The sequence below is a fragment of the Chelon labrosus genome (genome assembly GCF_963514085.1).
Source record: "Chelon labrosus genome assembly, chromosome: 8".
Lineage (NCBI taxonomy): Eukaryota > Metazoa > Chordata > Actinopteri > Mugiliformes > Mugilidae > Chelon > Chelon labrosus.
Genome location: NC_140358.1, coordinates 10,517,197 through 10,545,014, shown reverse-complemented (window position 1 = coordinate 10,545,014; position 27,818 = coordinate 10,517,197). Strand labels below are relative to the sequence as shown.

Here is a 27,818-nt window from a genome sequence, read left to right as displayed (position 1 = left end):
ACACTTCTAATGTTCTCTGCAATTGTACCTTTCAGTATCAAAACTTGAAGAATGAAAATGCCACCTTGAAGCAGAGCCTGGAGCAGCTGGTGACCAAACTTAAACTCCTAGAAAACAAGACTCAGGAGGAAGAAGTGAGGAAGCCAGACAAAGCGGAGGAGAAGGTGGTGAGAGGAGTCCAGGGCTCTGAATCCTGCAGGGGAGAGGGCGAAGGAACGGTAAGGATACTGGAGGAGAGAGAGAAAAGAGGAGAAGTCATTAGGACGCATCGGGAAGCTGGAGTTGGTGAGGAGGTTCTGCGTGTTCAAAAAGGTGAACTATGTGATGAGGAGATCCAGACCAAGAGGAGGGGAGAGGCAGAGGGAGGGCAAAAAGAAAAGGAGAAACAGGAGAAAGAAACTGAACTAATGAAAGAACAGATCGGAGGAACAACAACATCAGAAATCCAAAGGCATCCCATAGAAGATAACACTGACGCCACAGCTACACACCTGGCTGTACATTCTCTGTCTGGTCCTGATGTGGAGCTTCTGACAAACCAGCTCCAGGAGGCCCAGGAGGAGGCCGACAGACAGGCCGTAGTGGCCCAGGACCTGCGTTCCAAGCTGGGAGAGCAGAGCAGGAAAACCTGGGAAGCGGAGCAGAGGCTGGTGCTCCTGGAGGCTGAGCTGCAGCGTCTGAAGAAAGCTGCAGAGAGCCTGGCAGAGGCTCGCAGGCAGATAGAGGTATGAAGGGTTGGATAGTTGGTTGGTGAGTTTGGTTGTCTGAACAGGTCAAACATGGATGGATTTATGTTATGTTATTTTAAATAAACGTAGGCTAATTATACGGAAAAGAAAATGAATTTATGTTGTCACAAAGAGTTGTGAGTCCAAAAAATGTGATGCTAACATGCAAGAAATTTCAACAACACTTTTGAAAGTTAATTTAAACTCATGTATTAGGTTATTGTTGGCAAAATTATCAAAGTACCAGCTGCATGGATTCCTTCCTGGACTAAATTTACATTATAGTAACATGATGTAGTAAATTCACTTTAATTTGCCACTTACAGCCTTTTTATGCTAATAATTTTCTAATTATTGCCTTTGACTATATAAATTACAACTAAAACAAACGCAGAGAAATTAAAGGCAAAAATGTGATCATGTTTTCAGCATTTGTAAAGCAGCACCACTGTAGGTGTCTTCATCCATTGTTTTGGTCCAAACTGAAAAATCTGTGACAGTCTATAGATAGATAGATAGATAGATAGATAGATAGATACTTTCCCTTGACTTCAAAATGATGGCCGCACTAGAAAATCATTCATTCATTTGTCCTAACCATAGACAGTATAAAGATGGAAGGCTCAACAGCTCCTCTAAAGTGAAGCCAAAGCAACTAGTGCTCCCCTTGGTGTCTGGCTGCAGTATAAGTCATAAGCTCCACCTCCTCCATGTTGGTGGATGGGACGTGTGCCAAACTAAAACACTAACATACACGTCAAAGATGGTTTCTGTCATTTTAAGTAGTTAAAACATTGTTAATGCATGTTCAAGTGTCAATTTTTTGGATACATTTCATTTTAGATGGCTCCAAAGTCGCAAGATGGCACCGCCCGTATCCTTGGGAAAATAGCATCAGTTTGGCCAATGCAAGGAAGTGGCGACGTGTTGTCCATATTTATATACAGTCTATGGTCCTAACCTGAACAAAAACATCATCATGTTGATCACTGTTAGCATGTAGCATAACATTTAACTCAAAGCAAAACTCTCCTAAAGGAAAGCCTCACAGAGCTGCTAACATGGCCGTTAATTGTTTGTCCTTTTCCATTTTCATCTAATCTGAAAACAGACTCTCTGCTTTACACTTGGAATTAACTGGAATTAGGAATACTTTCCTGTGAATTTTACAGTTAAATATCTGTCATTTTATAGATAAATATAGAAAACTGTGACACCTGTAAATTAAAATATTACGCAAATGTTTTTGCTGGGAACGTATTCCAGCATTAGTGATGCACATACTGTAAACACTATTCAGATGTCATGTCTTTGTGATAGACGGACAATTTCCAATTGTTTTTCCTCTCAGGTTCTTCAGTCTGAGGGTCTGTCTATGGAGGAGGAGCTGTGCCGCCTGCGGAGCCAAGCCGAGCTCCACAGGATGCAGACCACGGTCATCGCCACCCTGGAGGGAGAGCGGGCTGCACTGGAGAGAGACAGGGACACGCTGCGCAGCACAGTGGACGCCCTGCGCACCGCCCAGCGCAAGGTTCTAGAGTACACAGACACAAACGCACAAACACAATGTAGTGACAGCAAACATGTCTGTGAACAAAAGAAATTTGACTTTATTTCGGGGAAGAAGGGCCACAGACTGATGAAAAATAAACAAAATCAAACTGTGATTATTATTATTATTATTTGTTACTCGTTCTAAATAATCTTTCAACACCTACAAAAACGAATTCTGCTAATGCAACTAATACTTCTGGATGTGGATCTGAGAGCATGAAGTGAAACTGACGTATGAAGGTGCCAGAGAGTAAAACATTTTCTGCTCCCAGTATTGAGCGAGCCAGTCTGATTTGAGCCGTGATATTGACATACACTGACAAGAAACTCATCCACTCTCAGAGGAGAAATCCAGTTTAAGTTTTCGGTACAGCTTATTTAGTGCATTTTCCAAGATGTAGATTAAAGGAAAAACCAAACCACAAATCACTCCACTTTAGGTCGTTGAAGTCTTTGTGAATCCTCTGCTTAATGTTCTATTTGCAGTAAATATTTCAAGACTTAAGGGAAATTGCAAGCGAAGGGAAAAGAGCACTGCAAAGTCAGCATTAAAGAAATACCATAAAAGAGATTCCTGAATACCTCACACTCAGAAAGAGCCGCATATAATCCGTCTTCTGATGCTGTAATATTCATTTGTATCTCCCTCCTTCCTTTATGAGGAGAAAATCTGGCCTTTGCTGCGGACGTTATGCCGAAACATACACTAACCCTAATACTGCTGTATGTACATTAAATACACCCAGAATCGGCTGATAGAATTCAATATTCCATTTGTAATGTTGAACAATGTTGTTAAAAGACATGTGAACTCTGCTGTATCCATCAATATATCCTGAGAAACTGACTTTAATACATTTTGTTCTTAGCATGGCAAAGAACAGCAACAACAGACCTGGACCTGGCTGATTTATTCATCTTAATTATGTCTGTCACTTTTATTCACGACGGCACATCAAACTAAATGTAAATAACGTGGAATATTCCTTTGATTTCTAAGCACCAAACCGGTGCAACAGTCTGAATGTTTGAGCAGAGGGAGTGCTCTGCTGTCGCTCTGGATTATGAATAAAAAACCTGAACTTGTACATCAGCACGGTCGGTGCCAAATGAAAAATTTGTTAATTTCAATATTTGATGATTTCTTAATAAAACAGTTTCTAGTTATGTTTGAGGTAGACTTCACATTCTGACCACCGGAACGAAAAGCAAACACTCAGATTTCTTGGGTATTAAAACACTTGACGTTCAACAAACATGAAGTCTTTCTACTGCAGAAACCCCTGATAAAACATGACATCTCATCCTTTTTCTCCCCTTTGCTTCCTTGTTGGGTGTAGTCTGCGGAACTAAGTAGAACTAAAAACTAAAAACATTAAAAACAGGATCTGAATACTTGACCACTGCAGTGCCCAAGATAAATAAAACAAAGACTGCTCCGGAGAGCTACTGGAGGTCACACAAAGCCACAGGGCACCTTTAAGTAATTCAGGAGGGGAGTGCCATGCTTCAGTTTGAAGGTCAATCAATGTTTGTTGTCTAGTCGTCTACAGTGTGCTGAATGACAAGTTGTCCACAGCTTTAAAGCTATAATCTTTTGGGGTGGATGTTTTTTTTTTTTGGATGTTAACAGTTTAAGTTTAATTTTAATAGTCTATTGTATTAGCCTATTCTTTAGAACCTACAGTCATTGTTGAGTCTTTTTATTTTACTGACCTGAGCTCCACTAACAACCTCTTGGAACCTGTGTTAGTATATGTTGATATATGGGCAATCAAATCTAAGGACATCAGTCAGGATCCAGACGGTAATCATAATCTGTCTTTCCTCTTTTGCCAGGGTGACCAGTTGGAGCTAACCACCAAGACCCTCAGAGCAGAGCTGGAACGTCAGGGGCGCAGCCTAGAGACTTCACGTCGTCGGGAGGAGGAACTAGAGGCAGAACTCCGTGAAGCAACCTTGGAGGCTCAATCTTTGGCCAGGGCACGAGACCAGGCGCTGCTGGAGGCTTCGAGACTGGAGCAGGAGAAGGAGGTGTGTCAGTCGGAGCTAGATGGCCAACGTAAGGAAGGGAGGCAGAGAGAGCGGGAGGCCGCCAGACTGAGGCAGCAGCTGGAGAGCACGACCCTGGCCCTGGAGCACAGCAACCAGAGAGCTTGTGCTCTGGATGCTGAACACAGGTACTCATACTCCTGTACCGGCAGTTAACCTTCATCACATAATTAACTTTACAAGGCATCAGAGAGAGCTACTTGGCTGCACCATGCATTTATCTACAATGCCAACACTATTTTTCTTTAACCTGTGTCTGACACGTGTTTCTACTTCTGCTGCCGCTGGCGTGTGTGTGTGTGTGTCCGTAGACGGGTGTGTCAGCAGCTGTCTGAGTCCAAGGAGCTCTGCACTCGGCTGCAGGACCAGGAGAAAGAGCTCAGCACTCGATTAAGCATCATGGAGAAGGGTAAACAGCAGCTGCAGGAGCAGTATGCAGAAGTCCAGGCCAAGATTAGCTCACTGTCCCAGGTGTGTGTGCGAGAGAGAGATGCGGTAATTTAGCTCCTAGCAGTAAGTACTACTGCAGGGATGTAGTGGAGCGAAAAAACACTTAAACTCGCACTTTAATCTTATCTCGGATGGCAAAAACGACCAACTAATTCAGGAGATGATATGAATTCATAGGAATTGTTTCTCCTCCTGGAAAAAAAATAATGTTACCTATGTTGTGCGTGGACACTGTTACCAAACAATGCACTGCACATGGAATAAAGATGCCGCTCACAGTTTTAAAAAGCACCAGGAACAGTGCAGGGCTGTCTGAAATCAGCCCTTCTTTACTGAACAGTTCACAGTATGTAGTTGAAGTATTTGAATTCTTAGATTCTGTGAAATTTCTCCACGGTACCGTGATATTCCCACAGGGAAGTCCACGTCATGTATGCTTCTTTCTGCAAACAATGATAAAACGCTGTTCTCTGTTCTCTGTTCTCAATATGCTGTGCAGTTGGGACGACACAAGTTGAATGTTCTTTTTTTATTGTCTATAGTCAACGTCACTGCTTGATCAATATGTCTGAGAAGATTCTCACTTGTCCAGGTCATGGTATAACTATAGTGAAGAAAGCCCAAACAAGTCAAGTTGCCTTTGTTTAAGCTTTGTTTTAGATTTTTCATCTGCTTTCATATTTAGTTCAGATGATTTGTTTCTTATACAGATCATCTACTGTTTGAGACTGTCTTCAGCAGTTTTTAATCTTTAAACATTTTTACCTCTCATCTCTCTTATCAGGATCTATCCAAAGAGCAGTCGCATTCACAGAAACTGACCACTGAAGTCGAACATCTGAGCCAGAAACTACAAAGTGCCGAAGCTGATCTGAAGGCGGCTACAGATTCTCTCAGCCAGGCCCAGGAGAGAATAGAGTCGCTCTCGCAGTCCCTTAAGAAAAGCGAATCTCTTCTCCAGGTTGAACAGAGAAGAGGAAGTACAGAGGCTACGTCTACTTCAAACCCAGAATCGTCACAATTACAGGAGACGTCACCTCCGGATCAAGCCCCCAAGGCTGGCAAAGATGGCGACCTTTCCATGGCCCATGATCGTACTATGGGAGAGGCAGAGACGCAGCTGAGTGAGAGGGTGACTGAGCTGGAAAAAGAGGTGTGTATCTGTGCTTGAGTATATTTCTACAAATGTGTGTGCAACACTTTGGATCTCAGGATGTCTGTGTGGTTGTGTTCAGCTTCTGTAAGAGGGAGGTGATCTATATTATGTTGAAATTCTGGCTCTAGGGATGCTTGACAACTATCAACTCGTAGTAGGCCACTTCCCTGAGTGCAGCAATTTATTTCCGAAACCACTGCTTTATCTCTGCTCATCAGTTTTAAAATGTCACCTCGGCTACTGTTAATCTTCCTTATCTCCTCTGCTGCTCCCTTGCTTCAGCTCTTACTGTTTCTCTCTCCCCCAAATGCATAAACTCAGCGGCGGCTCCAGCATTGCCAAGGTCAAGAATTTCATCCAGTGTGCGTATCGTATTGCGTTCATGCTGTCAGGACTCACAGTTTTAGATTAGGATAGATGAAGCGAGGCACAAAATGCTCTCGGCTTTAATTGCTGGCCCAATTCATGGAGGTATAATCGCATGGCATCTGAGTGATGGAGAACGGGGTTTCATTTTTCACTGATTACTAACTGCATCAGGTGGAGATGATTTTCACCACTTCATAAAATTCTGGTCTGAGGTCTCATTGTCACGAGTTTAACTAAAACTGAGGGTTTGTGAGATGATTAATGGAAGAGGTAAGAAGACAAAAAATTGTCTCATCATTTTTTAGATTTTTCCTAATATATGCCCTTCTGAGAATTATTAGATGAAGATTAGATTTCTCCTCTTCGGGACTGAGACAATAATTTAAATGAAACCATCTGAAAAGCTTAAAGGGGAAATCATTCTTTGGACACAGTTTCATTTAAAAGGGGTCAGAAACTGAACATGTACTGAATGGCTGAATTATCCAAAGCTTACATAAAAGGCTTTATGTAACATATGAATCTTAAATGCAAATAATAGCTTCCAATGAATATATACCGCTTTAGTCCGAGAGTAAATACATATAGTTAGCGAAGGGAAAAGAGTAGGAAATCTAGAAATGCCAGTGTAAAAAATAAAAATCCCCTATGTATCAGTATAACTCAGCAGTCAGCACTATGCTGGTACGAAATGTGAAAGAATCCAAGGTGGAGAAAAAAAAAAAAAAAACTTGAGTACTGCACACAGAACTGAGATGCAGACTCTCCAGATGATGCTCACATGAAATGTGTTGCTCTGCCAGTACTTGCAGAAATGTTCAAATATAATCATACTGTGTAGTGGGAGTAGAGCTGAGTCGTGGTGTGCTGAAATTTCATTTTAATTTTGGCAAACATACAAGATTTTATACAATCAGCAATTTTCAAGAGTTTTTTTTTTGAAAATTTCTAAACAACATTTCACAATGCCCAATCAGCACATTCCTTTAGTCATCACAGAAGGTTACACAGAATGATAAATAAGTATGCACATTTGTTCATTGGACTATAAAACCTGTATAAAAATCCCATTTACTGAAATTTTTCAAACATGAAGAAATAAATACTGACATCAGCCACAACATTAAAACCACTGACAGGACAAGTAAATAACATTGACCGTCTTGTGACAATTCAATGTTCTGCTGAGAAACTTTTGGACCTGGCATTCATGTGGATGTTACTTAGACATGTACCACCCACCTAGACCAGACCAGACACCCCCACCCCATAGTAATGACACTCCTTGATGGCAGCAGCCATCCCCAACAGGATGCAGCCTGACACACACACAAAAACGCTTTAGGGACAATTAAAAAAACTTGAAAAACAGCACAAGGTGTTGACCTGGCCTTCAAATTCACTAGATCCCAAACTGATCAAGTATCTGTGGGATGATCCACAGAGGCCCCTCCCCTCAACCCATAGGACCCAAAGGCCCCCACTAACAACATTCTATTGCCAGACACCACAGGACACCCTCAGAAGGACCATGTCTATTCTCTGATGAGTCACAACTGTTTTGGAGGAACAACCCACACAATATTAGGAAGATGGAAGGAAGGTCATAATGTTATGGCTTATCAGTGTATTTTCGACATTAATGTTAAGACATTTCTGAAAGCTCTTTGAGACAAAAGATGAATTCCATCTCAGTATTTATAGATTGACAGAAATGTCACATAAAGCAGCTACCTGCCTGAGAGCGCGCTGAAAGGTCAACTGCAGATTCGGCTGAAATATGGATATTTATAGGTGTGTGTGACGCCAAAGGTAGCACAGCTCATCACACAGCTGCTGCTTTTCACGGCTTTATTTGCTCTCTAAATATAAAAATGAAAAGAGATTTTTCTCCCCCTCAGAAAGCAGTGGCGATTGCACGACAAGAGGCTTTGCTGACGCGGCTGGCTCAGTCCCAGGAGGCGTGTGAGCACCTTAAGGAGCAGCTGGAGGCTCTGCGTCGAAACTCTCTGAGCCTGCAGGACTCCTGCACCAGACTACAGGGGCTCAACACACAGCTACAGGTGATAAGACACAGACACTGAGCATGAGTAAGGCTGAAATTACCTGTTCAACCGGGAAACAAAAGAGCTTATTACTCTCAGAATCACAGTGTCTAAAGCACTATTGTGCACTGTATTAGGACATAAAGTTTATGAGGACATGTAACATTATTAGACTCTCTATTAGACTGTAAGGAAGGAACAGGCCATTTTCTACAGAACTCTAATTATGAGCATCTCTAAAGCTCATTTCATAACTGTTCCTACTGGAATTTGTTAATCTGAGAGAAAAGCTGCATCCTCACTGCAGCTGGGTATAATAGTCTGGGGAGGAAAAGGATAGTTAAGCAGATTCTATTATGTTTTTTCATGAATATGTTTCCAATAATCCAGAAATAAACATATTTATTTTAGACAGCAAGAGGATTTTTTAAATATTCTGCTGGTTGTCTACTATTTTGGTTTCATGCAGTATTTATCATGGTCTCAACAAAACAGTGAAATCTAAACCAAATGTCAAAGCATAGTAATATTTCTCAAATAAATAATGCCTCTTTCAAGCTTGTTAACTTTTTTTTTTCAACCGTTTAAAATTTAGTCTTTCTCTTCATACACAAAAACATACACCCAGGTGGAACAAGCATCACTGAGCTCCCAGCATGCAACGGTGCTGGCGCGCTGCAGTGAGAGCGAGGCCCGATGTGCTGCTCTGGAGGCCGAGTCAAAGGTGTGGGCACGGGAGCGGGACGAGTCAGTGGCCAGAATGGAGGCTGTGAGGCGCGACCACGAGCGGATGACGGCGCTGCAGCAGCGTCAAGAGGTGGAGCTGGAGGAGCTGCTGGAGAAACACTCTCAACTAAGGAGCAGCAACCGCAGCCTGGAGGCCCAGCACAGGGAGCTGGAGGGCAGGTGAAAAGGCTCACTGCATCAAATTAGACCTCACTTGAATACGTGACTTATTGAATATCACACAAACACACTTGCCTCACCTTGATCTTTTAAAGATACATATTGTCTTGGATTGTTAGTAATTTCTCCTTGGGATGAATACTGTGTTCACAATCTCAAGGTACAAGGAGTTGTTGGACGGTAAAACCCAGCTGGAGGAGAGAGAGCGGGAGATGAAGATGGAGAGAGAGAAGATGGAGGCAGAGGCCCAGAGGAGGCTGGAGAAAGAACGAGAGCTGGATAGGCTGAAAGATGACAACGAGAGGTAACAAATCCAGTCAGCCACCTCAGCAACGCATTCATCTGATCTGATCATCCTTTCACTGCACTCATGTTCATTTGGATTTCGATACAAGGAGCATCAGCAGGAAAGCTTCTATATGAAGCACTGCGAGCAACACAGGAATCAGTCTGAATGCAAATGTACAATGTGCCCAGAATGCATTTTTGTCTCTGATTTATAAGTCCTTTGAGCTGAGCACAGAGAAGCAAGAATACGCAGAAGATCAAACGAGGGGATTCAAGAGCCGCTAATGGAAGAAAAAGTTTTTCTTTCTTTCTTTCTCTCCTTTTCCAAGGTTCCTATCTATATGCAAAAAGAGAATATGAGACGAAGTATTCTTCATGACGTCTGTTTGTCATGAAACGGATCAGGTTCACTGAGATGTGAGGTTCAAAACCATTACAAGTGCTTTTGATTATATTTCCACTAGATGGCTGATGGGTATATAGTATAATGATAATGATCATCATCACAAGATACTTGTGTAATATAATTACTAAATCAGCCATCATCATCATCATATTGATGCAATTGATTGCTGCCTGAATGTTGCAAGTAACGGGCTGCATTTCTGGAGATGGGGAGAACCTCCTTTGTTAATTTTCAGACGACATGCAAAAAATACTATTATTATATACACCGATCGGCCACAACATTAAAACTGACAAGAGACGTAAATAGCATTGACCATCTTGTGACAATTCAATGTTCTGCTGGGAAACTTTTGGACCTGGCATTCATTCATGTGGATGTTACTTAGACATGTAGCACCCACATAGACCAGACCAGGCACCCCCACCCCATAGCAATGACACTCCTTGATGGCAGCAGTCATCCCCACTGGATGCAGCCTGACACAGGCACACACACACAAACGGTTTATAAGCAACTCAAAATATGGTGGAAGGTGGAAGGCGGTCATAATGTTATGCCTGATTCGTGTAAAATGTGTGTGGTTGGAAATTATTCTTATATAGGTTTAATGTAATAGTTTAGTTGAATTCAGTGAAGATATGACTTGATTTGTTCACAAATGCTCATAGATTAATCATTTGAGTGATATCTTTAAAGCAACTGTAATCTATGTTTTTTTATGAAAAAGATGGGTTTCCTGTAGTTAGGAATCTACAGAGATTTATCACCTGAATGTGTACCTTTCCTGAGCTTCACAGAGCTTTGTAGTGAGTCTTGCATAGTGTAATGTTTGGTTGCAGCAGGCAGCTGTGTAAACTACCTGCTCCAAAGAAAACGGCAGAAAGGCACAGTCAGTGACAAGCTGGTGAACATAGTGGAGGTAAAGAGTCAGGCGTGTCCCTCAGGAGTTGGTAAAACAAAGCCAGAAGAGAGTGAATATTTATCGGACAGACAGAAACACAACTTTAAATGAAGGATAATGATGTTCCATAACTCCTGTTAGCTAACAAGATTTAACCTGACGCACCAGATGGTTTGTTACACAGAACCATCTGGAAAATGTTGCATTTGAGCTGAAAAGGGGCAGGTACTTTCCAAAAATGCTTGGAGATTGGATGAACCATTTGTGTATCACCAGAGAGCGCTGAGGAGGACACACATCAAGCCTCAGTCTGAGGAGCTTTGGAAAATAGCAAGCAGTCAGTGTAGCTACCTATAATATTTAGCATGTCAGTAGATGATTCTTGTTATCTGTGGGAGAAACATATGCTCATTAAAGTAGTGACCGTTGTCACACAAAAACATGCCCATAGCTGTGGCTCACAACATCGTGATTGGTCTGCACCTCTGTGGACCAGCCTGAGGCCATACTGTAGCTTGAAGGCTGGCATAAAGATGTCATAGGATTTTGTGATCTCACAAATCTGGCAAGAATCTGGCTGCTTTGCAAGGTGAAATAAATATACTACATAAGATTATAAGGTGATTGGAATATCTTTGGGTTTTGGACTGTGGGATTGACTGAAGTGCAATACTTAGTTTAAGTGTTTGATTCGTTCAAATCAGATCCACTTCAGTTTCACTCCAAATCATTTTGATTTCGGGAAAATAAAATGCCCAAATATTTAATATTTCTTAGTATTACTCATCTGCATATCATCGCTGATGAATGAACCAAAATGATTGCTTCTATTTTGTATGAACACTCTTCTCTTGGACTCTTCTTTTGTCCAAGGTTATGTCAAATTTTATATCTTGGTTGTTGCCGGGCTTTGTTAGGACTAAATAATAATATGCATAATAATATAATAATGGGCTTCAGTTAGAGACCTCTTAGCAAACAAAGTGTGTTGGTGTTGCAGGCTGCATGCCCAGCAGAAGGAGTGGCTGGCGTCGCAGGCGGAGCTGCTGGCTCAGGGCTCGGTGCTGAGGGCGGAGCTGAACGCGTCCCAGCTGGAGAAGACTCGGTTGGAGGGGGAGATCAGCGCCCTGAGGGAAACCAACCAGAGTCTAGACCTCAGCAGCGCCCGGCTCACCAGCCAGTACCAGGTATTGGAGACGAACACCCAACTCACACAATAATGGCACACACCTGCAGATACACATCCGAGACGTCCGTTGACCATTTACATGCAAAACAGGATTTAGTGCTTCACAGCGGGAACACTCAGATACATTACCCTCTTGAAATAAAAACAAATCTATCTAGAGCATTATTGGGCAATTAAACAAAACATATTAGGTATTCACTGCAGGTTTGAGGGAGTACTTTGCATACACACTGTGGTCAGGGAGGAACAGTTATCATATCAATGGGGAACAGTAGCTGGCTGATTTCTAATACATGATATAAAGCCAATTTCAGTTTGACATATAAGACAAAAATGATATATTGGTTCTAACGGAACATGAATACCAAGCAGCTAATAAGGAGTGGGGCATCTTTTGACTTCAAAACAGTCTTAGTCTTCTGGGTAATGCTGTCAAACAAACAGCGAATATTGAAATTGTTCTTCCAGCGGCAAAGTCTCCAGTCTTTTGAGGGATTGGATCTGATTTGCCATAGAAATGGTTTGACAAGTCGAGCTGCAGATGTTTCTTTCTGCTGCTTCTTCTACATGCTCATGAAACCAGTCCTGCATCACCTGTTAAAGCTGGTAAAGAACATAGTCAGCTGAAATACGTGCAGCAAAACAAGTTTGTAGGAGACATGAAGTTGATGCATGATTCGCCCCTTAGACGAATTCAAGCTTTTTGCAACTATTCAGCTCTTAGCACATACGTACGTCAGGCTGTAGCCAGATTATTTTAGCATAAAGCCAGGAAAAAATGAAACAGCAAGCAAATTAACTTATTCAGACTTATAGACTAAACAAATCAGCTTTAATGTCTGGATTATTGTGTTTTAGACTTGCTGGTCTTGATCAGAACCTGGTTAGTTTATTTACTCCTCTTCCAGTCTTCATGCTAAACTAAGTTTATAATCTGCGGGCTGTGTTTAAATGCGAGAGTGGCATTCTTGTTTAAGACTCAGCAAGAAATTAGTTCATTAACAAGGATTTCCCAGAATGTCAAACTATTCCTTTAAATTGTAGATTAATGCTAATCATACAGACAGAATTGCTTTCACCCGTGAGTCTGATTATCCTAATTTGTCTTAAATTACACTGTTAGTGTGTGTTTATTTGGAGACGTGTTTCTTACTAAATCCACTCTTTGTCTATATAAGCACCTTATTCTGCCCCCCACGGTGCTATACAGGAGGTAGGTAGGTTTAGATCCTGGGAATCAAGCACCCAGGCTTCTCATTATACTGTAATGCAGAGGAAAAATGGAGCAAAGCTCATCTCGGAGTGTGTGCGGTCCCATAATTAACCTGCTTCAGCAGCTGTGCTAACTGATGGAGATAGATTGGGTGTGTGCAAAAGGACCAAATAATTGGAAAGCATTCAGTAAAGCAACATTCAGTAAACGTGTGGCCTTACCTTCCTGTAAGACCTTCATATTATTATTATTAATATAAAAATGTTTAATACATCTGTGGTTTGAAGGTTCTCTTGTGAGATTTTCTAAACTTGAACATCTGTTCGGCTCTTTTTACTTTCACTTCATGGTTCATGCACTCAGTGTTGTGGGTTTGTGCCGTAGCCTTGGCTGTAAACTCTGGTGTAGGCAACGTCTTAGGAGTCTCAGTGCTTCATTTTTGTGAAGGCGGAGCAGCTAAAAGAAGCCTTCCGTTATTTGTGAGGTTTCAGCCTTCGAGGTCAGTCAGTGTCAGAGAACTCTGATCTCTTGCTTTTCAGTTTTGTGACGTTGTGATAAACTATTTTTGTGACCTGGCAATTCAGTCACCATCATATCATTGGACATCTTTGTACCACTTTAGTTTACATTCAACAATTCAGCCTGTACAGAGATCCCTGCAGATCTAGTCTGTGCTTTCTTTGTACTTTTTATTTGCTTTTCTTGTCTACTTTGTCCAGTAGCAGTTTTTATGGGAGAACTCAGTGTTGTGTTCTTCTGCATTCTGCTACAGCCTACTTGAATTGCACTTTTGTAAAATATTTATATAGATATATATATATATTTATATATATAAAAAATATATTTTCATAATGACAAACGTATTTGTGAGTCTTGTGTTATCTTCCAGTTTCACTAAGTGTGATGGAGAATAGCTCAGATCGATAGGGGTTAAGCAGGCAAGGCGTAGGCTGGTGTTCAGTTGTCAGATTGTTGACACTCACGGTAGTTTTTGTTCCTAAAAAGTGAAATCTTTTTAATTGATAAAACGTAGTCCCTGATGTGGAGATGTGTGCTCTCCTTGGCACTGACGGGAGTGTGGGGGTGTTTTGTGAATGTTCTGCCAACTCAGTTCAGCGTCGGCTGCTGCAACAACACCTGGGACTGGCAGACAGATCTATTCCCTGTTATGTAAAACTAACTGGTATGATACTTTCATAGAAAATGTTTGTTTTTTTGTTTTTTTTTGAGAATGAAATCCTCCAAGAGTAGCTATTTTTTCAAATTGACTAAAATGTGCACTCATTGCACATTTGTTTCCAAAAAAGCGTTTAAAAGCGTTTTTTTTGTTTTTGTTTTTTGTTTTTTGGATATACCGTGACCTGGATGACTTTGACCTTCACAGACTTTTGTAACTTATAAAATTGTAATAATTTGAGAGCTGCTTTTGTATAATATATTATTTTAATGAGCAGCTTGTTCCACATGTAGAAAAGCTGTATACACCACCCTGCACACACTCTAGAGGTTAAGTATGTTCAAATCATTAGAAAGCATGAAACTGTATTACAGAAGTAAAAGGTTCTGACAGAAATATTATGTACATATTACACAGGGCATAAAATGATAAACAATGAGAAGAAGGGATAATTTGACAACTTATTTAGTGTATTTATGAACTACGAAACTGATTATATTCAGTGACTGGTTGTGATGCTCCACAAACGAGCTTGACCCTTTCTGAGTGTAGTGACTGTAGTGTAGTGTTGTGCACCATAAATGCCATATTCTGATTTTATCTACTACGAATTTCTGATCACGTTTATGCTCTCGTGTGCAGCTGCTGACCCAGCTGAAGGGGAACATGGAGGAGGAGAACCGACACCTAGTGGAGCAGAACCAGAGTCTGCTTAAGGAGAACCGGGCCTTGCTGGAACAGAGCCTGGAGCGCCGTGACCAGCACTATTCGCAGCAGAGGGAGTACCAGTCAGTACACACACACACACACACACGCACAAATCAGATCGTTAGTTTTGCTGGGAATTTCTACCAAGAAAACAGGACTGAGCCTGACTAAAATCTGGTTTCCTCACAGCAGCAAACTTTATGTAATGGGTTACAGTGAATGCAATTTGTTAACATTTATACAACAGTTTAAACAACAATTCATACAACTGCAGGCAGTTACACAGTCTGTATTCAAATCTAGTACATAGTAAAAGCACAAAGGTTTTTCGACTGCGAGACAACAATTTCACAGTCCAACAGCACTCAGCAGTCGTCCTTTTGAATTACTAACAGACTGTCAGCAGATTAATCCAGAACTAATAGTGAGCATGCAGAGCTGGTTTCCCTCTTTAAATCTAATGAAGCCAATTTCTCACAAATTATATTTTTTTTTTTTCAACTTCTATTCTTGGGATTTTTTTTTCTTTTGTCTGCTCAGTTCGTTTTGTGTTGAATTACACATTAAAATGTAACTATCGACATTTCACATTGCTTTACAGCATATATTAGTTCCCTGCTGAGCAACTTCTACAGCCCCCTGTGACTGAGACACCGCTGGGTCTCTGTTACATGTTAGAAATTATGCGTTGTTTGGAAATTAATTTCATTTTTTATTTTTTTTTGTCCATATCAGCAGAGTTTTTATGAATAAAAAAGAAATCACACACAACTGCTGAAAAAAAACGTATGACTAAAATGACTACCTTATAACAGGATATCAAAGTATTCAAAGTATGCACGAGAAAAGTAGAGTGATATAAATTTTTTAAAGCTAGCTGTGTTTCAGTAACAGACCAAATGATGTTAAAGGTCAAGGATTTGTTTGTATCTCATTCACTCCTAGCATTGTTGCAAATAGTTTCACACTACTCCACTGTAGGGGTGTGCAGTCAGGGGAGGCAGGTGAGGCAGTGCCTCACTAATCTCTCACAAACTGGGTTAGGTTTGTGTCTTTGGTGCGTGCCTGTGGCTAACTCTTTGTATGTCACCAATATAATGCTTGTACACAGTTTTATCATATGTCCTAATTTCCCATAGCCTAGTTAATGTATTTCATGTATGAGTGTAACATATTTAGTCTTGTTGATCTGACATTAAACCGCAATGAAAATTCACAAGATGAGCCTCATGGAAGAGGGCGCTAGTGAGCCACAGGTTCACGCTGTGGTTCTTCTTCTTCCATTTATTGGGATCTTTTCTCTGTTTGAATGCCAAAAATGGCAGATTGTATATCTAACCTTAGAAAATTCTCAAAACTAGACATTCAGTCAAACAGGAAGTGATAAATGAAGGAAGATATTTTGTTGAACAGTCTGTATTAAAAATGGATCAAATCATCAGCATATAAAGATTTAACAACTCAGTATTGCTATTGGCCAGATAATATTCACACTGGGTACTCTCGTGTTGAATGACTATGAATGAACTGTGGAACCGCGACGGCAAATGTGCACCCTCTCTCTTATCCGCTGTAGATTTGACATTGCTCCTTTGGCCAAATACCTTACCCATATGTGCATAAAGAATCCTCATTTGAGCTATGAAACTTAACCAGATAGTGTGGGATGGCGAATTTAACTTATTCCGTTGGGTTCATAAATGTAAATATGTACCTCACCAGCCACGAACCTCATAGCACGTCACTGCTCCACAAGTCCAGAGAGGCAATAATAGTAGTATCAAAAAATTCGAAAAGATAAAAAAAAATGACAAGAAAAGGGAGAAAACATGGTTTAAGTATGGTGCAACTTCCATATTATTCCAAAATACATATATTAAAAAATGTATTTAATACATACACCCATCAGCCACAACATTAAAACCACTAACCAGTCAAGTGAATAACACTGTTACTCTTTTACTCTACGATGTGATGTTCTTCTGGGATGTTCTTGGCATTTATATGTAACTCTGATACAAACCACCACCTAAACATTATTGCAAAGCAAGAACATCCCCATGGCAACAACATTCCTGGTGCCACATGCTCCCCAACTAAGGGTGGCTGTGGCTCAGTAGGTAGAGCGAGTTGTCCACGAACCAGAGGGTTAGCGTTTCAATCCCCGGAATGTGCCACATGCCGAAGTGTCCTTGAGCAAGACACTGAACCCCCAGTTGCTCCTAGTGCATGGCACTGGTGTGTGAATGTGTGAGTGCTTGTGTGAGCGAATTGGTAGATGTGTCTGTGACTGTAAAGCGCTTTGAGTACCAATAGGTAGAAAAGCGCTAAATAAAAGCAAGGCCATTTAAGGAGAACATATTCACTGGACCATTCATGTGATGGAAAAGAAAATATTATTCATCAAACCAGAGCACCTACATCCCACCCTCTGACTGGTGATAAAGATAATCAGTGGTATTCACAGATTAATTAAGACCAGGGGGTCATGATGTTACTGCTGATTGGTGTACAATGTAAACTTAACACGAAAAGAGTGGTTTGTATCAACAAACACAGTGAATGGAGCATTTTAGCATTTTTCTGCCCATTGTTGTAGTTTATGGACTAATCATCATCAGCAGATAGATGTTTCCAATAAAAACCCACTGCCCTCTACCTAACCAGGATTTTTACTGAAATCGGTTGTAACAGCGGGAAGGCAGCCCAGACAAGTAAACAAGTCCAGACAAGACAAAAAGGCAGGTCGTCAACTGTCAGGAGGTCAGAACACCAGTAGCTAAGGAAAAATAATCAGGGACATGGGAACAAGATCAGGTTTTTGTGGTTATAGTGGAAAAACACACAGCAACACTGATGGTCTGACAAAAAGCAGGTGGAAGACGGGCTATAAGAAAATAGGTACTGTGGGAGATAACTGGGGAATTAGGAATAGGTGTGCAGGTGAGTGTAGTACCTCAGGTGACTGGGACCACTGGGAAAGTCTGTGGGTATTTGGAGGAGGTAGCCCTGGAAAGTTCTTAAAAAACGCATGGGCCTGGGGGAAATGAGAAGTGGCTGGGGGCCAAGGAAGACTGAGCAAGATAAAAACAAGTGAGGCAGCCGATTTGACTGGAGCATTTAGCTGCTGAGACATACTTCCCTCAGAAAACGGAGCTAAAGGAGATTAAATATTGGATTTCCATTCATTGTGATTAGAAATATGATTTCAAATCAACGTTGGTATTGTGGAAATAAGAAACCATGTTGGTGTAAGCTCACCTCATCAATTTAAAAGCCTCCTCCGAGTGGTAGATATGACCCCACCAGTGACAGACGCTAATATTAAACACTTCTCATGTAGACGTGACTCTTTAAAGACGCTGTGGTGTCTGTCTAGAGAAGAGGAGATAACCTTCAGACCCTGCCAAGTTTGTTTCTGACAGTTTGACTTTAGCCCTTATAAAACCTGAACCGATATCATCCCCTATTATCTGTTGGTAAATGTAGAAATTACAAATGGTATATGGTATAATATGTACAAATATGGTACATATTATGAAAATAGAGCGCTGCCTTTTATATTTTGGTAATAATTACTACCTGGACTAATAGTACTTGTGTGGAAAAAATAATAAAAACAGCAAAGCTCTTTGGTTTTTGTTCTCTAAAGCTTTATCTGAAACACACATTCAGTCTCTCTGTCTTTTATTTGATGACATTTTCATCCCAAGGTCAAAAGTTCAGTACAAAATGATGCATTTTTAAAGCAGTTTATTCAGGCTGTGTGTTTATTCCTGCAGTTCAGGTTATATGAGCAGGACTCTGTCCCGAGCCAAGTAAACTGTGCTACGGTTCATTAGGAGTGAGGATCCAATCCAAACTAACACCAGGATACAAGTTCGAATAGTAGCAGGGGTGGTAGAGGTCGGATGTTTTTATCTCACAGCCAGCAACCTTCTCTTGCTCAGAAAAACATTCATTAAAAAAAAATGACGTGAATGAGTCAAGCTCCTATCCAGCCTTTTTCTGAAAAGCAAAGACCAGTCCACCGTGAAAAGATAACATGACAAACAAAATGACACAACTGTCCAATTTCTGTGCTATGTTTTAGTCCATATGAAAACCAGATATGCACAAATCTCACATGTCCAGTCTCCTTCAGATAAGAAATGTTGATGCGCTTGTGGATAAAATGCCTTTGAAAGACATTTTCTTTGGTAAAAACAGATTTAAAGGCTGAATACTCTTCACAGATATGTGGGTCTCCTGCCACTCAGCCGTCTCAGTTGTGCTCTGCTTTTGATTTTCTACTGAAAGGGACCGCAAAATACAGTATATTTAAGACCCGCAAAAGTCCAAAAAACAGCTCAGATTGTTTGATTTACAAAATCGTTTGAAATGTTGAGTGACACTAAGCAAATGATGCAGTGACTTTTGCCTTCCAAATTAATGCGGGAGGAAATCTTGTGTATCCAGAGAGCAAACATGTGAAGATGCCTCATAAGCTGTCATAAAAGGAATCAAACTTGCCTTCAGAAGTGCTTTATCAAGTCAGTTTGATTCAGTAGTTGAAGTACTGTACATACTCAGGAAGCCAAAAGCAGAAAATGCTGTGTTTTTATAAATATAAGTGTACCTGGCATGGCTAAAAGTGTCCAAAGGTCTTGATACCAAACATTCCTGAGCCCCGCTCATCTTTATTGACAGTAATAGTCATCTCATAATGTCAGTGACTTTGTGTTTATTTCATTCTGTCCTGCTTCGTATTTGTGCTCACAGCAGCTCGTGACAGATTCATGCAGATGTGCCGGTTAAAAAAAGTCTTTCATCACAGCATTTCTCAGTAGGGGAGGTTATAGGAAATGGTTATGTCAAACCCCATCAGCCACATTATATACACTGATCAGCCACAACATTAAAACTACTGGCAGGTGAAGTAAATAAGACTGACCATTTTGTGACAGTTCAATATTTTGCTGAGAAACTGTTGGACCTGGCATTCATGTGGATGTTACTTGGACATGTAGCACCCACCTAGACCAGACCAGGCACCTCCACCCCATAGCAATGACACTCCTTGATGGCAGCAGCCATCCACAGCAGGATGCAGCCTGACACAGGCACACACAAAAAAAAAAAAACGGTTTAGGAACAACTAAAAAAAAACATGAAAAACACTACAAAATGTTGACCTGGCCTCCAAATTCACTAGACCCCAAACTGATCAAGTATCTATGGGATGATCCAAAGAGGTCCCTCCCCTCAACCCACAGGGCCCAAAGGCTCCCACTAACAACATCCTGTTACCAGACACCACAGGACACCCTCAGAAGGCCCGTGTCCATTCTCTGATGAGTCACAACTGTTTTGGAGGCACAAGGGAGACCTGCACGATATTAGGAAGGTGGTCATAATGTTATGCCTGATCGGTGTACACACTTAAGAATAATCCCATCAAGTACCACTAATAAAACACGAATGACTCAAACACCCACTCCTGCTCGTTTTTTCCTTCTTCTTCATCCTCTCATCTGTTTGGTTCTGATGTTTTCTTCAGGGAGAAGCTGAGCGAACTCCGTCGGGAGAAGCAGAAGTTGGTGGAGAAGATAATGGATCAGTATAGAGTCCTTGAGCCCAGCATGCAGCCTCCAGCCAGCAAGGCCAAGTACCCTATTTATTTATGTTTACTTATATAGTACACCAAGCTGCTGTTTATTAACTAGACTTGCACAAACCTGTGTATCACCACGCTTATGCAGAAGATAGTTCGACGCTAGTGTTTATATGGAATATTTCATACATGAAGACAGAAATGAAAAGCATTGTAAAGTGTATTATCAATATTTTTAAAAGAATAATGCTTCCCTTGATACAGAGTCAGACAACTATTTTCTATCGGTGTTAGAGAAGACCAAACACAGAATTAAAAGAGAAGAAATATTACATTTAAAATCACCAGGGATTAAATTTTTTATTTTTATTTTTTTTTAAATCTGCTGCTGTCTCATGGAGTTTTTTTAGTATTTCCCATTTCTACACAACAGAGGTGGAGTGTGCACAGTTAACATGACTCACAGAGCGGTAAAGCCACAACACACACATTAATGGGACACAGCGGGTACAAATAAATAACCTAAATATCCTTTAAATGTCAAATTGGAATTGTCTCTGTACACTCAGTGGACACGTTATTATTTTCATCTGTGTTATTTACTGAAATTTAATACGACCACCGTAAATTCTGCTCCTATTTCTGAGTTTGTAATATTCAGTTTTGTTGATAATATCAAAAATAAATTCCATTCTCTGTTTTGTATTTGAGGCGGTTGCGGCTCAGCTTGTGGGCCGCAACGTAAAGTGAAAGTCAGACATTATTTTTGATAAATAAAAGAAGAAAAATAGGTAGCAAAATAAGCCCACGTTGAGCTTCAACAACAGAAGACTGGTGACTTCACTGCTGACCTGTCTAGGCCATGTCTTTTATACCTACACCCACACCTCCCGGCCGTAGCAGAGGTCACAGTTTAAGATGGTGTGGACAGAATAGTAGAAATATATCTCTGGCCACCATCACTCTCACCATTACAGGGCTTAAACATATAACTGAATATATGTGTCTCAGACAAACTCAACAAAAACATTATACATATCATAGAATTTCACCACTATAGTGGTACTGAACTGTACTGATTGCAAAGATGCATAATAATAATAATTATAATAAGTATGTGGAAAATTTGCATACAAATACGACAGTACAAACCTGTTGCTGCAGTTAGTTAGAGCACTTATGAGCTGACATCCACACTCAGAAACACAGGAAACATCATCAGCGTGTTGGCCTTTCATTTTCCACTTTACAATTCTCATCCTTCATTTCTTACTAGTATCGTCTCTAAGAGGATGTTTTGGCTGGACAATCAAATACAAATCAGGCAAATTTGAATTTTCCATTCAGATCACATTGGTTATATTTATTCAGGGTTTTTTTTTTCTGTCAGACCGATTGAAAGACACACAAAAAATTGTTATTCCCTGTTTTTGTCTAATGATGTTACCTCATCACTACCTTGTCATCTGAATATGTTCATAAGACATTCAAGCTCTTAGATTGATGCCTATATTTATACTTTGTCTACAGAATGAGTTTTATGCAAGAGCAATACACTGTATGATTGTAATTCTTTTCTATAACGTATTATATCGTTGAACATTACAGTAACAGAAGACAGTTCCTCCACCTCTTCTATTTCAGAACGAGGACAGCACTCTGATAAAAGCTTTCTCTGTAAAATATATCAGCATGAGACAATGAATAGGTCATTTGAGGTCATAGTACAGAGAGTAAAGAAGAAAAAATGATATGGTCAATTTTAGCTTAGTGTAGATCAGTGTCAGTGTTGTTCTCCTGTCTAATCATTTCATAGATAAATATATATGTATGCTGTCTTAGTTCATAAGTTGTTCCTCAGAGGAAGCATATCATAAGTAGTATTGTGTATTAATTGTTCAGGAGTTACAAAAGTGTATTTTGTCTGTGGTGCTATTACTCATTATGGTCATGACATTTTAATTACGGCATTTCTAAATGCATTTTCCACAAGAGCATTTCTGGCATACTAAATGGCATTTGGCACCTTCTGGAACATTTTGTTCTTATTTTGCATTTTCACATCAGAAAATAAACACTACGTGACACAAAATAGATTTTGTGAACAAGATGTAGCCTTTAACGTTTGGCATCCTACCACTACATTTGGGAAATCAGGGTGTGTACTAAAAGTGTATCATTGTGCACGCAGATACACACACACACACACACACACACACACACTCGCCTAGCTCATCCCTCTTTGTAAATGGTCCCTGTCCTCTGTGTCCTCATAGGAAATCTAACTGGATTGCAGACAGGATGAAGAAGCTAATCAAACCCCGAGGAGGAGGAGGAAGAGAGGGACGGGCTCTCTTCACTGCTGCGGGCAGCGTGGAAAACCTGGCCGACAGCACCGAATTTACATCAGAAACACACACACCTCCGTCTGGTGAGACCACACACACGTAGTCCGGCACACCGCCCCTCTTTCTCACACCCACAAACGCACAAAAACCAGCCGACTGGTTTTCACAAAGATACACTCACATGCTCACCCCATCAAGCGAGGCTACAGGCATGCATACAAATCATCTCATGACTACCAAGTGTGGTCGGCATTGATACCACTCTCTTCTCCTTAGATCTCTCCCTGTAGAGAGCCAAGACTCACTGAAGCTGGCTTTCTCTGCTGCTAACCACATGTTGAAAGGAAAAGATTCGCGAGGCTTCATTCTCTTTTTATGCATTTACTGACTGAGAGTTGGAAAGAAATCTCCAGGCAGACATTTTCAGAGCCAGGATTTAAACCCCAACCCGCATTCTTGATATCCCTTCTCTCATTTTGACATACTAATATTGTCGCCCATTTAATTTTATTTTCCCTTGCACTGTGTCTGCTATTATCCCCCTTAAATCCCTGATTACTTAAACTCGGCGAGTCTGCTTCTTGACAAGACAACTGCTGGTTTTTATTGAGTTCGTATCTCAGAAAGAGATCTGATCTCTCATCTACACAACAAGTTGAGAAGGCAGAAAATCTCTTCGAGGTGGAGAACCAGCGAAGACATTTCCCACAAATTCATCTCCTTTCTGTTTTGTACAATTAGGGAGACATTTGCCACAAACGTTTAACCCTGAAACTCAACCACAGGTTAACCTCAGGTACTGTTAAAATGTAATGTAGGCATGTATTGCATCCATGTTAAATTCTTTAACACTAATTAAAGTAATACATTTTCTAAAAAAATAAATAAAAAAAAAGTATGTTTTTATACTACATTGTTCATGCTTTTTGATGCAGTACTAATAACATTTTCTGACCTTGTTTTAGGCAAGTTTTGAATGAGTAAAGTAGAATTCAGTGTCATAATTATCATAATAATAATAATAATAATGATAAACTCCCATAAATGTAAAAGTAAAAATTAACTTATTCCGTGGGAATTTATTGAAAACAAGATAATATATTACAGATGAAGATATTTCACTGTAAAGTCTCATATTGGTAAAAAATTAAGCTGAAGAGAATTTTAAATGTTAAACAGGAGGATTTTAGGTAACATTACAGTGTTCTCTAACACTTTTCATTCTTTTTTGCATCTGTTAAGTTTGTATCACACAATATTTAGATCAGACGCTGTAAAAACAAAGAAATGTCATTTAAATTATGAAAAGACACTGCTTCATTTCAAATATTCTTCATTTATATTCTAAAGAAATGTCAAGCTGACCCAAAATAAATTAATTAATTTAATAGAAATAAAACACTTATTTTCCAGTACGTTTCTACTTTTACAACTGAAGAAAAAAAAAACATCATACAGCTCATTTAGTCCCTCACGGATCAGTGGAAGTTTTGTGAGTTTAATGTGTTGCTCAAGGACACTTTGATATGAGGAGGAACAGGAATCAAACCACTAACTCTGTGTATAATGGCAGTCCGACTCTACAACCTGAGCCACGGTGCTGGAAATCAATCAGGATGATTTGTCCCGTCTGGTGGCAGAGAGTGAAAATCTTTGCGTAGAGAAAGACAAATGCTGAAAACCTTCTTGCAGGTGTTGTTCTGCATAAACTGTAATCATATCTCAGAATGAATAAACCAGTGATGTATTGAAGATAGAATGTTATCACCTGTAGCAATTATACTTACTTTGTAGAAATATGGGATTTAGGTTTTCATTTCTTAACTATGAACTCTCTTCATGCAGTTTCAGACCCCCGTAGCGCTCCAGTCTCTCCCTCTCCGTTGAGAAAAGCTCCATCACAAACAGAACACGATATCTCGGCTCCTGGGACACCAGCCATGCGCACTGGCTCCGGGGGCCGCCGTAAGCTGGGATCCCGTCACGGTTGGGGGATGGGTTTGGCCAGAGGAGGCTCTGGAGTTTCCCAATCCTTTAGTCCCGGCGACCAGAAGACACCTCCCCGACTGCGGTTACGCTCCAGCCAGAACGCCCCCTCTGTCCTCTGGGAGGGAGAGAGGAGGGAAAAAAATGCACCTCAGGAGGCAGACACACCGTTGACCAGTCAGGAGAGCATTGAGGATGACGAAAGGAAAGGTGAGGAGGACAAAGTGGAATGACGAAGATGTGTATTCATTTCTGGACACTTTTATAAATGTCCACCCTAACAAGTCCCGTAGTCAGCTTCTCCTTAAAAAACAAATCATCCAGATAGAAATTATAAAAGTTTTTATGTGTGTTTGGAGAAAGTTCTATGGGGTGATAAAATGTTAAATGTCAAGCTAAATAAAAACTGGACTGCAAATTAAAACTGTGCCTAGAGTGATAATAACATATGCAATCATTCAGAAATACAGCTAATATTGTTTTTAATAAAACATTCAAGCGCCTATTAGACTGTGCTCTTCTCTGCCTTCCAGACAATCAGCACTCCAGTGACGATACCACGACTGCCCGAGATAGAGCTCCGGACTCACCCTAGTTCAACTAGTTCAATTAAAAACAAATGTTTTATATATCATGTGCTCGCAGCAAGCTGTTTTGATCATGTATGTCTGAATATTTTATAACAAGATCCTCCTAGTGTTTTTGAATACATGAATAAATTCTTCAATCAGTGATTCCCAGCATTGCTGTCTCACGAAGGAGTCTCTATGCTAATAATTAGCAAACCTTTGCAAACCCATACTGCACATCAGCTGAAGAACCACAAGTTCATGTCGACTTTTCACGTGAGCACAGGAAACACAACCCCATCTGAAGGCAGCATATGCAGTATATAGGGATGTAAATAGCCATACGAGTGTGCACCGTGTAGGTAGTCATGTTTAACTTTGTTAAAATCACAATGGCACCAATTTCTTATAGGGACTCCTTGTGTTACAATATAGATAAAATCTCAGAAGCATCCTTAGTTTTTCACAAACACCTGTGAAATTAAAGTTAAAGGTGCAGTGTGCAGTAAATGTGTGGAGCCACGTACAGATTCCTGCAGAGGACATTCAGAATACCTGAGTAGATTTCATGGGGTACATCATATAAAATATACGTATACGCACCTCAGATGTGGGAGAAAGTGGAGCAGAGCTGTAAGAGGTAAAAGTGAAAACCCTCATATGCAAATTACACTTGAGTCGTAAAGTTCAGCTCTTGAAGTGTTTCATCTCGTCATCCATAAACCTTCACAGGACTAACTAAAAATGTTCCTGCTGCTCCTTCTGATCAATTCTTCTTTAAGCCATTTTTTATTTTATTTTTTATTTTTTTAAAAGTCACATTTTAAAAGCTGATCACATTTTTTTGTGTAGACGTGCTTCAAGGCAAAACGCAGTGCTCATTAAATGTTAAATATTAGCACTGAAACGATCGCTGGAATTATTAATAAAGGTGGCACAAGATTTAAGTAATGAAAAAATGATTAAGCCATCTGCAATCCAGTTTCACTCTGACAGTCGGATTCATACGCAAAGCAAAATAAAAACATACATTTAATAATAAACCTTGTAGCCCTCAGATCTGATCTGTGTACAGAAGGATAAACATGGAGAGGCCTCGCCATCTGGCTCACATATGGTTGAAAATCCCATTTCATTTTAGGGTTTCTGTGCAAATCCAGTCGTTGATCTAATGGAAAATGATCTGCACTGACGCTTTCATGAGAGTCATCTTTATCTCCTTTCACTCCTGCACCAAATGGTGTCAGTGTAGAGCCGACCCAGGCCTCTGTCAACAGACAGACAGACGGATGGATGAAGAGTGGGAATTAGCATGTAGCTGTCTAAATGAGCAGACCTGAGAGTTCATCATGAAGCTAAAAGGGCCCTCTTAAAAGACAAGCAGCTACCAAATAACTTATGCCTCCCAGATTAGGACAAAGGTACGTTGGCATTTCCGGTATAGGGCCTTTTCTTTGCGTATGTGCAGAAGACTACGCTAAGGATAAAAACAGGCCATAGCTCTGTCTTTCCAGCCAGCCCTCTCCAAACACACATCCTGAATTATGATTTGCAAATGACAAATAGATCGCTAATACAATTCATGAATTATGGAGTTGTCATGGCGACATTAATCAAAGAGCAGCCTCCTTCTCTCAGCTCCGAACATTGTGTTTGTGGAATTGAGATGCATGACGGGGGTTGCACACCGAGCCGCCCGAGCGAGAGCACGGCAAAACGATAGCAAGATATTGGTTCTGCCAGTCACTCAGAGGCTTATTATGAGTGCAATGCAACAATCACGCGCCCTCAGGCACACAGACAGACGGCACCCACAGACAAAAAAAAATAAAACGGAAAGGCTTAAAGGTGAGGCTTTAAATTCTCGACAGTGGAGCCTTGTGAAAACGTTCACGGGTTATATCTCTCCATTTATAAATCTCTGAGCATTATGAAATTCTTAAAGAGGGGTGCTCAAACAGGAGGACGAATAAAAAGCAGGAATATGACTCATTGTTTTTTTTTTAAACTTGCTTCGGCACAATCTCTCGCTGTTGCTGCGGGCATCACAGGCTGCAGCCACACAAAATACAAAATAAAAGAACGTTTGAGAAAAAAACAGTGAGAACAAAAGTCAAAAAATGTGTAATTAAGTCATATCTCATCTCCAGCCCTGGTACCTAAAGCGATGAATGATG

At 40.5% G+C, this 27,818-nt stretch overlaps 1 protein-coding gene across 1 annotated transcript in view; it reads left to right on the top strand.

Annotated features, from left to right (window-relative positions):
- The window catches only part of ccdc88b (coiled-coil domain containing 88B), a 45,629-nt gene extending 18,800 nt beyond the window's left edge, over positions 1–26,829 (top strand). Inside the window, exons 15-28 of the mRNA XM_084550396.1 lie at positions 36–725; positions 2,080–2,259; positions 4,122–4,462; positions 4,646–4,805; positions 5,569–5,937; positions 8,211–8,372; positions 8,983–9,260; positions 9,421–9,564; positions 11,859–12,045; positions 15,080–15,225; positions 20,685–20,792; positions 23,015–23,169; positions 24,932–25,282; positions 25,606–26,829. Of these exons, the coding sequence (XP_084406522.1) occupies positions 36–725; positions 2,080–2,259; positions 4,122–4,462; positions 4,646–4,805; positions 5,569–5,937; positions 8,211–8,372; positions 8,983–9,260; positions 9,421–9,564; positions 11,859–12,045; positions 15,080–15,225; positions 20,685–20,792; positions 23,015–23,169; positions 24,932–25,282; positions 25,606–25,667 (3,333 nt within the window). The 3' untranslated portion in view covers positions 25,668–26,829. The remainder of the gene's footprint in view (positions 1–35; positions 726–2,079; positions 2,260–4,121; positions 4,463–4,645; positions 4,806–5,568; positions 5,938–8,210; positions 8,373–8,982; positions 9,261–9,420; positions 9,565–11,858; positions 12,046–15,079; positions 15,226–20,684; positions 20,793–23,014; positions 23,170–24,931; positions 25,283–25,605) is intronic.
- Positions 26,830–27,818: the final 989 nt, after the last annotated feature.